The 15,101-nt window shown below is 32.2% G+C and overlaps 1 protein-coding gene and 1 non-coding gene across 3 annotated transcripts; one reads left to right on the forward strand and one right to left on the reverse strand.

Moving 5' to 3' along the window:
- Positions 1–1,477: 1,477 nt before the first annotated feature.
- Positions 1,478–2,719, reverse strand: LOC120126777 (rho GDP-dissociation inhibitor 1-like). Of its 2 annotated transcripts, XM_039144872.1 has the most exons (6): positions 2,572–2,718; positions 2,434–2,538; positions 2,274–2,340; positions 1,911–2,129; positions 1,709–1,833; positions 1,478–1,632 (listed from the first exon to the last, which is right to left on the reverse strand). In XM_039144872.1, exons 1-6 carry the CDS (start codon positions 2,638–2,640, stop codon positions 1,552–1,554), a joined length of 666 nt encoding a protein of 221 aa, XP_039000803.1. In that variant the 5' UTR covers positions 2,641–2,718; the 3' UTR covers positions 1,478–1,551. The 2 variants fall into 2 exon arrangements, with proteins under 2 accessions (XP_039000803.1, XP_039000802.1); XM_039144871.1 differs by having other exon boundaries at positions 2,434–2,719.
- Positions 2,720–10,650: 7,931 nt separating this feature from the next.
- LOC120127185 lies at positions 10,651–10,731 on the forward strand. Its single transcript, XR_005516518.1, has one exon. It is a non-coding gene; the product is annotated as a small nucleolar RNA snoR35 (small nucleolar RNA).
- The last annotated feature ends 4,370 nt before the right edge of the window (positions 10,732–15,101 follow it).

Below are 15,101 nucleotides of genomic sequence, written 5' to 3' on the forward strand. Positions count from 1 at the left end.
TCAACATCTATTAATATGTATTTATTAAAAATTAGGTGCAATGACAATATCGAATTCAGTTCAACAATTAATGCTTTCTTTTTAAGAGTTGCTGAATTTTCACACATGAACATTGTATTTCGATGATTAAATCATTGGGTTAACTTAAATCACCATCATGGATTAATTATCAAACAAATCTATTTGATTATCGACACCCACTTGCTTTTAGATTATCATATATCTCAATCAACAATAAGATTTGCGTCAATTAGTTATAAAATTTGTAGATGCCAAGGTTTAATCAATGCTTATTCTTCTTTAAGTTAATTTAAAGTTTATGAATAATTGATCGACCGAATTTTGATGTATTTAATGTTATTATTAGAACGCATCAAGTGATATTAGTGATAAAAGAAAACATTGTTCTTCATAGAGAAAGAATTTAAGTAGTTATGTCTGGAAGGTGTATGTTATCAATTGATTTAAAAAAATTCTAAACAAATATTATTTTATAATTATCTCAATTATTCAAATAATAATAATAATAATAATAATAATAATAAATAATAATAATAATAATATAATAAATAATAATAATAATAATAATATAATAATAATAATACAACATGCATAAAGATTGAAATAAAAACAAGGAGGCAAATTGCAATGATGCATAGATTTATGGAAGGTTCTATGAATATTTAGTTGGTGTAAAGCAATGTCGGCGAAGAAGGGAAGTTGAGAGGTAGGCATCGAATTTGGATGCCATTTCCCTTTCAACCTGATCTTTTGCTTTAATATTTCGGCCTTTGACTCTTCGGTCCTTGCTTAATCCTATGCCTCTTTTTGAAAGTGAAAATGAAGACTGATTCCTTCAGCTTATAAGACGATATTTTAATTATGTTATAAATAAAAATGATAAATAAATATAATTATTGATCTAATCTTAATTTAATTGATATCATTACGATTATAAATATAAAATAATATAGCTTCGAATATGTTCAAGACACAATATTCTCTAATTTATAAGTAGAAAACATCTTAACTCAATCCGTCTAAGTTATTTATTTTTTATTTAAAACTAATAAAAAATATTAATATTAATATATTTTTTAATTAAATTTAATATATATATATATATCTTAAATCATTTATTTTTTTATCTGGACCGGGCCAGGTTGTTCTTGTTTTCCTCCTCCCTGCTTCTGCTGCTTTAGGCGTTACCTATTTGGGCTAGAGTTAATTAGGCATTTAGTTTATTACTTTACTTGGATTGGGCCTTCTCGATCCGTTTGTTTGTTCTATTACTCATCTTTCTGAAGTGTAGTTCCAGCTACGATGATTAGTTGGTTAGCGTGCATATTATATCAGATACAAGCAGAATTGGTTAGGATCAATCTCATTACTGTATGCTTTGGAAATCACAAGAATTGAAGAAGAATATCTAGACTTATCATTGTCAAACAACAATAGAGGAGATGGTTAAGATAACTAGCTGGAAAATTGTCTTTAAAATATAACAGCATAAGAACATTGATTGATTGACCTCGTCATCAGGTTGTGTCTTTAATCCTTTGAAGCCCAGTCTTTACGGATGTCGAATGTGTAGTTGATCTCCAAGTGGCACTTGTTATCATCGTCAATGAACTGGCAAGAACAATTTCATAAACCGTGTCAAAAAAAAAACACTTCATATGTATGTATATAACTTAGTTGAACAAACCTTTGATTTTGCAGTATATGATCCTCTAGCAATAAAACCAGATGGGGCAGTCTCTTCTGGCATTTCATGTGTGTAAGGCTCTTGCTGAGGACTGAAAGTTCCAATCATATCTTTTGTACTGAAAACTGAAGAACAGATTCGTTTTAGGCTTTTTGAAGCGTTTTTTAGCTTCAATTTGTTTTGCAAGAATCAAGAGGCTTACCCCTGAGACCCGATTTCCATACGGTATTGGTGTACCTGAGACCAGACACAATGTTGTTGCCGACTTGGAAAGAGAATTTCAATCGATAATGGCTACCTTCTTTCAGTGTAAACCATAAGCCCTCGGGCTTTCCATCTTCAGGGATTGAAAGAAGTATGTCTGGCCTTTCCGGTGACACGATCGCCACGCTAAGGAACTTCACTTCAGGATCAAGTGTTTCTGCAAAATCATGTCCAATTCTATCCATTTTTATTCATATGAAATTCTGCAGGTATTTTGGATTAGCTTTTGTATTCAATTCCATGCACTTACACGAAAGATTGTTCCAATTCAACTAGAATCAAAATAAAATTTTAGAGGTACCTCCAATGTTGCTAATATCCACACTTCCAAGAAGTTGTTCTTTCCATTTCCTTAAGCTCTCGTCATCCTAATGATGTCCGACAAGTAACAAACAACGGTAATTATAAATGACATATTCTATACATCCATTAGAAACAAAGCTGATAAAATGAGTGTGAACCTTATCGTTTTCAAGCTGTTCTTTGAGAGTGCGCTGAGGACCCAAATGAAGAGTCCTCTCGTCATCGTTATCATCGTCCTGATCAGTGGTGTAGAAAGATGAATCATCACTGGTGTTCTTGCTAGATACCCTGGCTCCTCCTACTTCACCGTCGCTTTCTTGAGGGGCATCCTTCTCCTTGTTCTTGTTGTCATCGACTAACCCCATATTTACAGGCGCTTGGTGAAAAACCTCCCGATGGGTAAAAACAAATCAACTCATCATCAGCGGAGATCAGTTTCGACCCTTAATTTATTTTACCCGGGAACAAACAGACAAAAATGGAGAATTGAAAGTGGAAGTTGTAGCTAGAGAGTAGAGGGAACAAAGGTAGGAATTGTCCTGGGCCAAAGCAAAAGGACGGAAAGAGGGACAAAGACAAAAAAGGAGGGGAGGGGGGATAATGGTCCTTTGTCTGGTGTTGAAAAACTCAAAATGGAGTAGAGGGAAAACCGCAAACAAAGTAGGGCGGGGGTTTGGTTTTTTGGGTTTTGCTCTTTGCTTCTCGCCCATCTGTTGAATCTTCAAACTTCAAAGGTCATGTAGTGATCCGACCCTCAGGAGATAGTGTATAATATTATCTATTCATTCATTCAGGGTTTTGTACATTCATTTAGGGTTTTGTATTTGATGTAGGGATAATATATATATATATATATATACTTGAGGGTTTTGCAATATCTTACTTGTAAAGTGACATTATAATAATAATTTTCTTTTTTATTCATAATTTTTCATTATTTAATTTTTTTTACGTAAACTTATTGATGTAAGGCTAACCAGGCTTCTTCAATAATGGAGAAGTTGGCAACCTTGTTGTTTCCCGATCTAGGAGAGACACCAAATGCTACACGTTGAATTGGAAGTAATCTGCACAAAGAATAAGAAGTTGTTAAATAAATGGATAATTAAGAAAGGAAATAGAAATGGAAAGAATTGAAATGGAAATAAATGTTATCAAAGATGGTTGCGGAAGTATTGTAGAAGAATCCTTCAAGAATTGATGAATTCGGCCTCCAAATAATGTTGATGGACGAATGCCTTGATGATGAATGAAGGATGATTGAATGATGAATAGATGGTAAGGGATTGGTGGTTATATAGGCGTGAAATGGTGATAGAAGATGGTGATATTATAGGCGTGAAAATGGTGATGGAAGATGGTGATGTTTAGGTAGTATCTTATAAAACTAAGAAGGAACCAATGCTATAAAGGAACAAAGACCCGTTTCTTATAAGTCTTACAAGGGATGGTATGAAAAGACTTTGACCCACTAGTTATATAAACTAGGAACCAGAAGTATCAATGAAGGGATTGACGCCACAAACTTTAGAAAAGCTTGCTTAATCGATATAGTTCTAAAAAGAACTTGAAGAGAGAATAATCTCACAAGAGTTTAATTTTTCAAAAGGGTTGAGTTACAAATGAAATGCCAAAGCCTATTTATAGGCTTGCATAGGTTTGGCCGAATAATTAGGTGTCTATTCAGCTAGATACATGTCTTAAAACGAAAATAGATGATGCTTGGATGAGGGGAGATGTCTTTGGCCGAATGGTTCCCTTGTCTCTTCATCTTGGCGCCAACTTGAAGCAATATGATGGTTTGGCCGAATAGAGAAAACCCTCTTCATTTTGGCGCCTATTTCATCCACATGCATAGCACATGTGTGGGTTGGTCATGAGACATTCACATGGGCGGCATAGGGTGCTTATGGTGTGGCTTCTCCTTGGCGTGAAGTTTAGCAGCAACTAGGTGTGACTTGGCTTCCATCTTGTATCTTGGTGACATGGCATCAATGGGGCAACAACTAATTATGAAAGGGCACATTTGTGTGAAGCATCCTTTCATCATTTTAAGCTACTTCCCATGTGTTTGAGCTGAAGATGAGCTGGTCATAGATGAAATACATGAAGATGAGTCTTAGGACAACTCCTTGTGAAAGGGCACTTCTCCGATTGACAACTCTTCGCGAAAAGGTACGAATTCATAAAATTTGACCTAGACCATATTTGTAGTGCTCTGTGTGGTGAAGATTATGGTGCAACTCTCCAGCTGAAAAGAGGTCTCTAGCTAGCTCAAAAGTCCAGCTCAAGTGAGCTATGAGCTCGGGGGTCAACTGATAACTTTTCACCATTTGTTCTTCATGATCTCCCGAGTCATCCTATGTAAGTTTTCCTAGCTCCTTATCCTTAGTTAAGCTCAAATTTAACTCCCATCATGTGGTCGAATATGCACCTACAAAAGAAAGCATAATATAAGCTAAGTATTATAAGATATAATCATGTAAATATGTGGTTCATAATAATAACTTCATACATTCATAATATCATCATCATAACTATAAATATAATGTATGTAAGTTATTATCATAACTATGGTATAAAGAAAGATTAAGTTAAAGAAAATCCCCCTTAGATTATTAGAAAGGTTGGAGACGCAAGTCCATTTTTTATGCTGAATTGGATCACATCACTTATTATATTCTTAAAAGCATTTAATAGAGGTATATATCTAAGAAAGGCATGAAAACTGTATTATGTTATAGCGGTTTTCATAGTTGGCATAAACATATTTTCTTAAAAGTTAAGTGTAAATAAAATACACTAACTACAAATCTTATTGATTAAACAAAGTATTAACTACTTAGAAGTATGGAAAATTTCTCTACACTGAATATTTATTTAAAAACTAAACAAAATTAAATTAAAGTTACTTAAATTTATATTATATATATAATTTTATTCAAAATCGAAAGTCATATATTTTGAATTTATATTCATTCAAATTAAATCTTGGAAAAAGTGCAACAAAATTCGGACCGTGACCCTTATTTTTGGACATCTTTATTTTAAATCATTCAAAAGATTCATCCATGATTCTAGAAAGAGAAAATAACCTCAGTGAATAAAAATCTCAGATAATATACGATTTTGACCAACTTTTTTTGAATTTGCGAAAATGACCAACAAAATCGCAATGCGATCTTTAATTCGCATTGCGATCTCCACTATCGCAAATTCACGTTGCATTTCGCGTTGCGATAGTCTACAATGTCGTTGCGATTTTTCAAATTCGTTGCGATAGTCTACCGTTGTCGTTGCGATTTTCCAAATTCGTTGATAGTTAAAAAAAAGATTTTGTTTCTTAAGAATTTTCTCTAAAAAGATAGTATCCGCGCGGACGTGTCGAAGATACGTATTATCACGACCACGACCACGACCACGACCCGAGACGGACGGCGGCGGCGGCGGGGCGCGAGAGTCCCCCTTGTTCTCTATCACTCAACAAGAAAGTGGGAAAGTCAAGCCTTAAATACCATTCCCAATAGTGTTTCCAATACTATGTGTGATTTGAGCATTATCAACACTTGTTCCCAATACTATGTGAGATTGAGCCTTAAATACTGATATTATTTTTGAATGTTTTGCTTAAAATTGCAATAATCGCGATTGATTGTAGATTGACTTTTAATTATGACATATTTAATCGTATAATACTAATGCAATTGGTTGCTGATTCAGTTGTTTTAAGGTGCATGATTGTTAATTGTTTCATGAATAATCACATTGTATTGGAAACAAGTGTTGGTAATGCTCAATCCCACATAGTATTGGAAACACTATTGAGAATGGTATTTAAGGCTTGGCTTTCCCACTTCCATGTAGAGTGATAGAGAAAAAGGGGGACTCTCGCGCGCCGCCGCCGCCGCCGTCTCGTCTCGGGTCGGGTCGGGTCGGGTCGTGGTCGTGGTCGTGGTCGTGGTCGTGGTCGTGGTCGTGGTCGTGGTCGTGGTCGTGGTCGTGGTCGTGGTCATACGTGTCTTCGACACGTCCGCGCGGATACTATCTTTTTAGAGAAAATTCTTAAGAAACAAAATCTTTTTTTTAAAACAATATTTATGCTTTCTATATAAAAAATGACTAAACTATATATATTTACTGTGTACGAGACTCTATTAAAGCCCAATGGAAAACATGTGGGAGTGGGTACCGGCCCAATAAAAGCCCATGAAGTAAAAACAAGGAAAAAAGGCTTAATAAAAAAATAACTAAACTATTTATATATTTTTATTTAGGTGACTAAATTTTTCTCAATCAACGTCGGTTCTTAAACGTTATAAATATTAACATTTTAAGTTCCTACATCATAACGTCCGTTAAAAGATATCATTAACCACTCAAAATGTGACACGTGGTGCGTTTATATTTTTTAAAATTATTTTTTAAAAAATAAAAGTTCAAATTATTGTTTAAAAAACAAGTAATATTTCTAAAATCTAAAAAAGTCCAAAAATCCTTAATTCTAAATAACCAACCCCATTCGTTGATCGTTTCTTGTCGATGTCACCTCCGCCAACTGCCTACCTACATATTATTGGCTATGTTTTGAAAACCGGACCGGACTGGCCGGTTCAACCGTTGCTTAGTCCGGTTCAATCTAAATCGGTTGAACCGCTATTAGTGAACCGGCCAGAACCGCTATTAGTGAACCGTTCGAATCGGACCGGCTGAAAACCGGGAAAAAACCGGAAAAAAAAACGGGAAAAACCGGGATTTTTGTTTTTTTTTTTAAAAAAAATTAAACCAAACAACGTCGTTTGTTAAACGAGCCAAGTCGAACTCGAGTATTGCTGAGCTCGACTCGAACTTGAAAACTTTAAAAGTAAGCTCAACTCAACTCAAACTCACAAGCTAAAAATTATCAAGTTCAACTCAAACTCGAAATATAATATTGAAACTTGAACTCAAAAAGGCTTGAACTCAAAAAAAAATTAGAAGTTCGATTGAAGCCTAAAATTCTAGCTTGATTGAAGTGAAAGAATAGTTCACTCAATGCTCACCAAAAGGCTCCATGATTTTGAATGCCAGATTACCTCTATTATTTATAGAAGTTAGTTGTGATGCGCTTCTATGTTTCTTAGCAATGTGAGATTGTTTTGTTCTCATATTTTTACTCTTTAGACTTTTTGGATGCTCTTCTATGTTTCTTAGCCATGTGGGATTGTTTTTAAAAAAATTAAACCAAACAATATCATTTTGTTATGATTTTTTTAACCCCAAATTTATTTTTTAATTATAGTTATATAATTATATTTATTATTTAATATGTTTTACCTTAAATATTATGTTGTAGTTAATTTGAATCATTTTGTTTCACTTGATTTTATGGTTTTTAACTTATATATGTTATGACTTGCTTTGAATATGACTTGTGATATAAAAAATTATTTTTTATTAAATATTTTTGGTATTTTTTTTAATTTTTTAAATAATTATGACGTCGTCCGGTTCTTCCGACCGATCGGACCGATTCGACCGGTTGAACTAGTGAATCGGTAACATGACCGATTCGCTAACCGGTCCGGTTCTAAAAACCATAGTTATTGGGCACCACCTGTAGTTTAAATTCCCTAATATCTCTAAACTCAATCCCCAAGTCTCAACACACATAAATCCCGATCAACGACTGAGTGGTCAACGAATGACGGAATTGAAAATCCTAGGGTATTTTTTGAAAAATATAAAAAAAATGAGTTTATTTTGAATATTTATGAAATTTATATTTTAAAATTAAAAAAAAAATAGTCCACGTGTCAAAATATTGATTGATTGAATGAACTTTACCATTTTTTAACGATCATTATAATGTAAGTACTTAAAATAATAATTTTGTAACGTTAAGTTTTTATATTGATCAATAAAAAATTTAGATACCTAAACAGAAAAAGAGGTATAATAGATTTTTTTATAGTAATAAAAAATTAAACAGAAAAAACATGGATGCTGAGTAAAAGAACAGCACCCATCACTAGTTGAATCATGTTGAGGTCTTCATCGGTTAGCCTTCTTTTTAGATTTTTTAAAGAATTTTTATATAGATGAGGTAGAATAAAAATTTTGCCCATAATAAGTATTAAATTCACCACCTAAGAAAAATGATATAAGCATAGGCAGAACATCATTAGGGTGTGTTTGGTTCACGGAATGTAAGATTACCAGTGGGAATAAAAGATTACCAGAGAATAGGATTACCGGGAATGTTATATTACTGTGTTTGGTTGGTTTGGCAGGAATGTAAGATTATAATGTTTGGTTGAAGGAATAAAAGATTACTAGAATGTATATTTTACTAAATTGTCATTGTTCTATATTTTTTAACAAGTGAAATTCTAAATATTTAAATAAAAATTATTTATATAAAAAATCTATTTATTGATAATATATTACTTGAGTATTTAAATATATCATGTATTATTTTAATTTTAATTAATATTAAAATTTACATAATTAATGTAAAAATATATTAAAATTTTACATCAACATTTAACAAAATGTTTACATTGTGAAAATTCTTCATAGATATTCATGATAATAAAAAGATGTAAATTATTTTTGTTATCTAAGATATAATATTTATTATATCTTCTATATACAATAATTTATTTATTTATCTTTTATATTTATACTTAATTATGCATACTTTATCATTGTTATTTATCTCATGAATTTATATTACATAAAACTAACGTAGATCACTTGCAAAGGAATCAAGCCTCTCGCAAAAGCGTTCCACTGCTTCAGCATTGAACCAATTCTTTTTCATCAACAATGTAAAATGGGCAATTAGTACTTATAATCCACATTTGAAAAAATATGCTTCATAAATGAAACGAGATTCGTACAAAGAGTTCATAGATGTTGATCTACACTCACATCTAAGCTAATCGATCACATAAAAAAGGCTCATAAAAAATGTCATTTCTAAAGTTAATAAAAATCACATGCCGGAGAATCGAGCCTCTCACAAAAGTGTTCCACTTATTCAGCACTAAATCAGTCCTTTTTAATCTGCAAATTAAAATAGGCAATTCGTACCTCATCATCATACTTATAATCCACAATCGAAAAAATACACTTTTTAAACTAAACGAGGAATGTACAAAGTAAGGGTAGCCTTCAATGCTAAAGTTCTCCAGGGCGCTTTCGACAAATGACTTTATGAAATAGAGAACAAAGTTCCAACATTCTTTACCATTTCTTTGTTGTGGCACCTGAAATGATCAAGGGTCTCTGATTACAGTTCATATTTTCAATGAAAAGTTGCATATTTGGTGCATAATTCTTCCAAATATAGCTTCATAATCACACACATCATATGTTTTCAATATTTTCAAAACAAAAATCAAATAATAAAAAAGAACCAACCAAACATGTCTTTAACTGATAAATCAATGAACAACAGAAACAAAGGAAAGGAAAGGAAAGGTGGTGGGGGGAGAATAGAAGAAGTAAATAATGGAATACCAGGATGCGAAGAACCAATTTTGATCGGTATTGAAGCATCATCACCATGTTTTTTCTTTCCCATCGACCGATTTCTCTACCAAACACAACCGAAAAAAGAATACAACCTTTCAAAAACAGAGCCAGATAGACTCTCATTTAACTTTAAACACAGCCAAGAAGAAATCTACACGTAAAGGCTTTCAAAAATCAAATTGGTAACACACAGCCAAGCAGAAATCAACAAGTATGAGGCTATCACATTGATTGGCATCTCCAATTTAACTCGTTGTTAAGGTAAGCCTTAGCTCCAAACAATTAAACTGTCTAAAGTCATTTCAAGCAGAAAAATCCATTTATGTTACTATTAAATCCAGGATTTCCTACAACACTAATACCTCCCCTATTTGTTACTCCTGAATGTCCATGGGAGCTGCCATGAGATAACTGTAAAATGACATTCATAAGAAAATGAAGTACATGTTACAAGAATGTAAGATTATATTCCTTCCTATTGATTTTCATTTTTTATTTGTTTTTGTCCCAAAGACATGCATGAAGGGTGAAGGAAACATAAATAACTTCTGCTACAACAATCATAGGAAGTCAAATCACAGTATGATGGGAATATTATAGGCACCTGAGAAAGAGAAACAAAAAGATTATTTGATGCAAATCTTCCACCAGAAAAGCTCCCAGTAGGTTATTGAACCCCAACAGTTAGAACATTACTTAATGTTGAGTTTCTTGATACGAGTGTACAAGGCATGTCGGGAACATTAAAGCTACCATGAATATTATGTAAGCCCTGAATATTGCCTACAAAACAAACAATACAATTGCATGAGTTTCGAAGAACTTAGTTGTGTGGAAATCCAGTAAAATATACCCATCAGCATGATAGAAAACGGGAGAGGCTGCACCAGACTGACCAGAGAAAGATGTTGCAAAAGAACGTCCACTACTGTCTGGAAGATTTGTTGCTGATCCGTTGATAGAAGACTGCAACCAGATACACATTATAATTTCCAATTGATAGAAGACAGACATGTAATGCAACTAGATACCAAATTTGATTTTAAATTTCGATTAAAAAGACAGTAGACGATAAATGGAAGAATATTTCCAAACATTCCATCATTAATGATTCGTAATTACTAATATTTCGAACCAATTAACATTTAGCGGAGCATCATTGACCTATAATCAATACATTTCTACTCTAAGTTCCTAAGACAGTACGCCAGAACGTACTGATATGGGGAAGCACATACACATATGCGTAAAATTAGAGACAACAAAATCCAATATGTTGCTTCTACAAACCACGAAAATATAGATCAGGTTATTATCTGCTAAAACAACTAAATGGACCTACAGAAGATACATATTTCATTTAGACAAATTAAAAAATGGAAGTCCGTAAACAAGATTGATGTTAAAATTATTGCAACTCCAAATAAACTGTTCTCCGTAAACAATGTAGCATGTCATACTATTTATGAAGTTTTAAAAGCGGGGAAAACCATAAGAAATTAATTCAAAAACTTTGGGCCTTGAAACCATTTCACAGTATTCAAATTAAGGAAATTTTGCAAAGTAAGAAAAGACTACAATCCCTTGACAAACCATCCAAATAACATCAATAAAACAAAACCAAATTCGCATCAGCCATGATAATGCAAAAGTTTTTAGGCCAAAAGATGAGAGCAAAAGAAAAATAGAAATAGACAGTATAAATGATTCAGTATCATCTTAAATAAACTAATCTTTCGTATTTCATTGAAGAGGAAATGTGGAAAAAGGGAAAGACAACTACATATCTGATATTCTCTGTGGAGCTATAAAATTCGTTTCCAACAACTAAGTTTTCAATAATTATAAAAGAAATGAATGGAAAAAATACACTACTATTCAGGTCAGTTCAGTTGAGCTAATCGACCGTCTCTCCACGTTTTCCACGGTTTCTCAGTAATCAAACAGAAAAATCAAGCATAGAGTTCACTATCCTACTAAAATCGTTAAAATAATACATTCAAGAAAAATCATAAGATCGAATTTCAGCCAAAAAAAACTTAGTGCGATTGGAGAATGAACTCAAACAAGTCAAGATCGAACCCATGAAATAGTGAAAAGAAAAATTAGGTGCTTGAAACCTGGAAAAGTTAAACAAGTAAAACATTGTAAAGAAAGGGAGAGGAGAAGAAATCTTACTAGGAGAACGATAAATTTTTCGTAGGAGGAGGCAAGCTCTCACGGGGAGAAGAAGACATTGCAGAGGAAAAGAATACCTAATGGATGTGTGGGAATAACATTCCTAGGAATAAACACACTTGGGAAAGAAATATTACCCTCATTTGGGAAAGAATACCCAACCAAACATGGGTATCATTAGTCAGGAAAAAAATACGCCTGTCAGGAATCCTAAAATACTTGATCCAAACAGGCTCTTAGGGTCAAGAGGAGCCTTGGCCCTCATCAATTATTTTTTAAATATTAATTAATATTAAAAAATATATATTGTTAAAAAATAAATAAAGAAAAATTTACCCTGTCCCCTTAATTAAAAATTTGTATTTATGAAAAATAAGAAAATACTTTACCCCGCTTTAATAAATTCCTAATTCCGCCCCTCAGATGTGTCAACTAAAAGTTTATAATTGTTTACTCTATAGCTTTTTGACTATTTTTAAATTTTTAAATTTTCTTCAAACAATCGAAATAGACTAATATTTACATAAATTAAGAAACTTAACTAAAAAATAAATATTTAAACTAAACATTAAGATGATATAAATTAGATAATTTATTAAAATTCACAACACAAACTCCGTTGGTGAAAAATATATATTTTTCAAGTAATATTACACGAAGGTGCTTTAATTTTCTCCGTATTTGCCAACTTTCTCCGCTATAAATCTAAAAACGTTACTAATCAACGACACTTTGCTTTGTATATATTGTTTTATATTAATTATATTGTAAAATATAAATTGAGTTTAAGTAAAATAGAAAGAAACACAAATCAATTTAATTTAATAGTTAAAAGAATCGTTATTGTTTATTGAGGTCATGGATTAGAGCATCAGCAACTGTAAGAGTGATTAAATGTTCATTATCAAATGGTTGAGGGTACTTAGAACAGATTCTACTTTGTAAGTCATTCATCCTTATTTTTTGTCTTTGTTGATCAGTGGCGGCACCAACTTTAATATTGTTTGTCGACCGCTGATATTCTTTATTATCATTTTATTTTATTATATTACATATCTATTTTTTAATAAGTCTGCCTTAATGACACATTTTTATTTACTTTTATGACACGTTTTCTACTGCCTTTTGACACATTTTTTGGTCTTTTGGTTGTTGTGTTCATTTATTTTTTTTCTACGGGTTGATTAGACATCGCCACGACTTATCAAGATGACAATTGTCTATATTATATTGTTGATTTTCCCTGCTTTTGACCATTGGATTGAATTTTGATACCTATTATGCGTTAGTTAATAGCTTTTCACGTCTCTCGAGTCTGATTTACAGTTTGTTAGTGGCCTTTCAGTAGCATGATTCATTTTTATGATTCGTTTTTCGATGCGATTAAAATTTGATTGTATCTATATTTATTCGAGTTTTCCTGGTTATATTTTAATCTTTCATTGTATGGTCTTAAGTGATCTTAAGTTGTTAGTTTTGTTTTAATGATTATAAGAAATTATCCTAATTATGTGCTTAATTTACGATTATGATTGTAAATCTTTAGTGTAATTCGGGATATTTGATATTTTGAAGAAAAAAATAGTGATTTCTAATAAAAAAGAATTAACACATAAGTGAAATATATATATTTTTATAATCATTGATATTTTATCTATTAATTGATTAATTCGGACATAATATTGTAGAGACTAATATAATTCTTCCAATCTAGTTTGATTTATTCTTAAATATTATTTTTTAAATTCTGATCTTACTTAAAATATATAATACATCATCCTATTAAACTAAATGATTGATGTTCGAGTGAAGGTACCTTGTTGATTGCACCGAATTAACACATAACGAAGGCGGCTTTCGAAAAGAGTGCCATTGAATTTCCTCAAAAATGACCGTCACTTTCTTAAACCCTTGAACTGGTTAATTAGTCGTAATAAACGATGAAACGATTAGTTAAATCAATCGAAATTGTCAAAAGCACTTTAAAAACACTTTTATAATTGTAAATAGAATTGTCCGGCCATGATTCCATCCTCTCTAATCACTACCCATAACTTGTATTAAATTCGGACAAATGTTCCATGCGCTTGCAGAAGTTAGTCATCTTTTAACCTCCTAATAAGACAGAATCAGCTTGGTTAATGAAGAAATTAACCCGGAAATAATCATGGATGAGTTAATTTAATTACTATATATTTTATTAATTATTTAATTAATAATTAATAATTAAACTATAATCATTAGTTTTCATCTTGGTTAATGAAGAAATTAACCTGGAGTCTTACTCTAGTTTCATCGCTGATTATAATATTAGTTTTCACAACAATTATAATTTTTTTTACGACAGTAATAAAATGATGATAAACACAATCAACGCGTGTCGATAAAAATAAGGAAGGCATCGTTCAAATAAAGAATGTGAGGAGAAAGGTATTGGCGGCCAGAGAATTCATCAAATTCATGCATTGATGGGTGTGGGTCCCAAATACCACCATCACGGAGATCACCCCATCAAAATCAAAAGGACATCATCTCACGTGGTATGTGATTCCACGCCAGATTGTCCCCACGTCCACGTGGGCTCCATGACGGTGGAGGGGCCCTCCCACCGCCCAAGCAGAAACTAGCAAAACCCCGCTTGGCCTAACTCTAACTTTCCATTACCACGGCTGCGTCCAATCAGCAAAACGACGCCACCACAAAAACGACAGTTTTCTTTTGTTTCCTTCCCTGTTGTTAGGTCTCGAACTCAAATGGAAATAACCATCATGATAAGGGGGCGTTTGTTTATGGTCATATTGGATTATTGGAGAATGAAATGTTATTTTCTCGTTTAATTGGTAAATATTTTTAATTTTTGGTAATAAGTTATTTCTAACAGTGGTCTTTTGGGGATATATTATCGGGAACGTGATTAGTCATTCCCTTTGATATTGTTACATTCCTGGCATTTTGGACTAAAATACCCTTAATTTTTTTTTCAAAAATATCTTTTTTTTCGTTGAATAAAAAAATCTACGAAAGTTAAAAAACAAAATTATCATTAAACTATTTTAGATTTTTTTAAAAAAATCCATAATTAAAATTTTATATGAAGTTCAAGAGTTAAAATAAAATTTTACCCTTTCAT

The sequence above is a fragment of the Hibiscus syriacus genome, unplaced genomic scaffold, assembly GCF_006381635.1.
Source record: "Hibiscus syriacus cultivar Baekdansim isolate YM2019G1 unplaced genomic scaffold, ASM638163v2 tig00110462_pilon, whole genome shotgun sequence".
NCBI classification, from domain to species: Eukaryota; Viridiplantae; Streptophyta; class Magnoliopsida; order Malvales; family Malvaceae; genus Hibiscus; species Hibiscus syriacus.

Excerpts from the sequence above, each read along its gene's own strand:
- LOC120126777 (XM_039144871.1), bottom strand. The coding sequence starts at position 2,640 with ATGGGGTTAGTCGATGACAACAAGAACAAGGAGAAGGATGCCCCTCAA. Across the intron at positions 2,341-2,433 it reads AACAGCTTGAAAACGATAAG|GATGACGAGAGCTTAAGGAA; the intron begins GTTCACACTCAT and ends GGACATCATTAG. Across the intron at positions 1,834-1,910 it reads ATGGAAATCGGGTCTCAGGG|TTTTCAGTACAAAAGATATG; the intron begins GTAAGCCTCTTG and ends TCTGTTCTTCAG.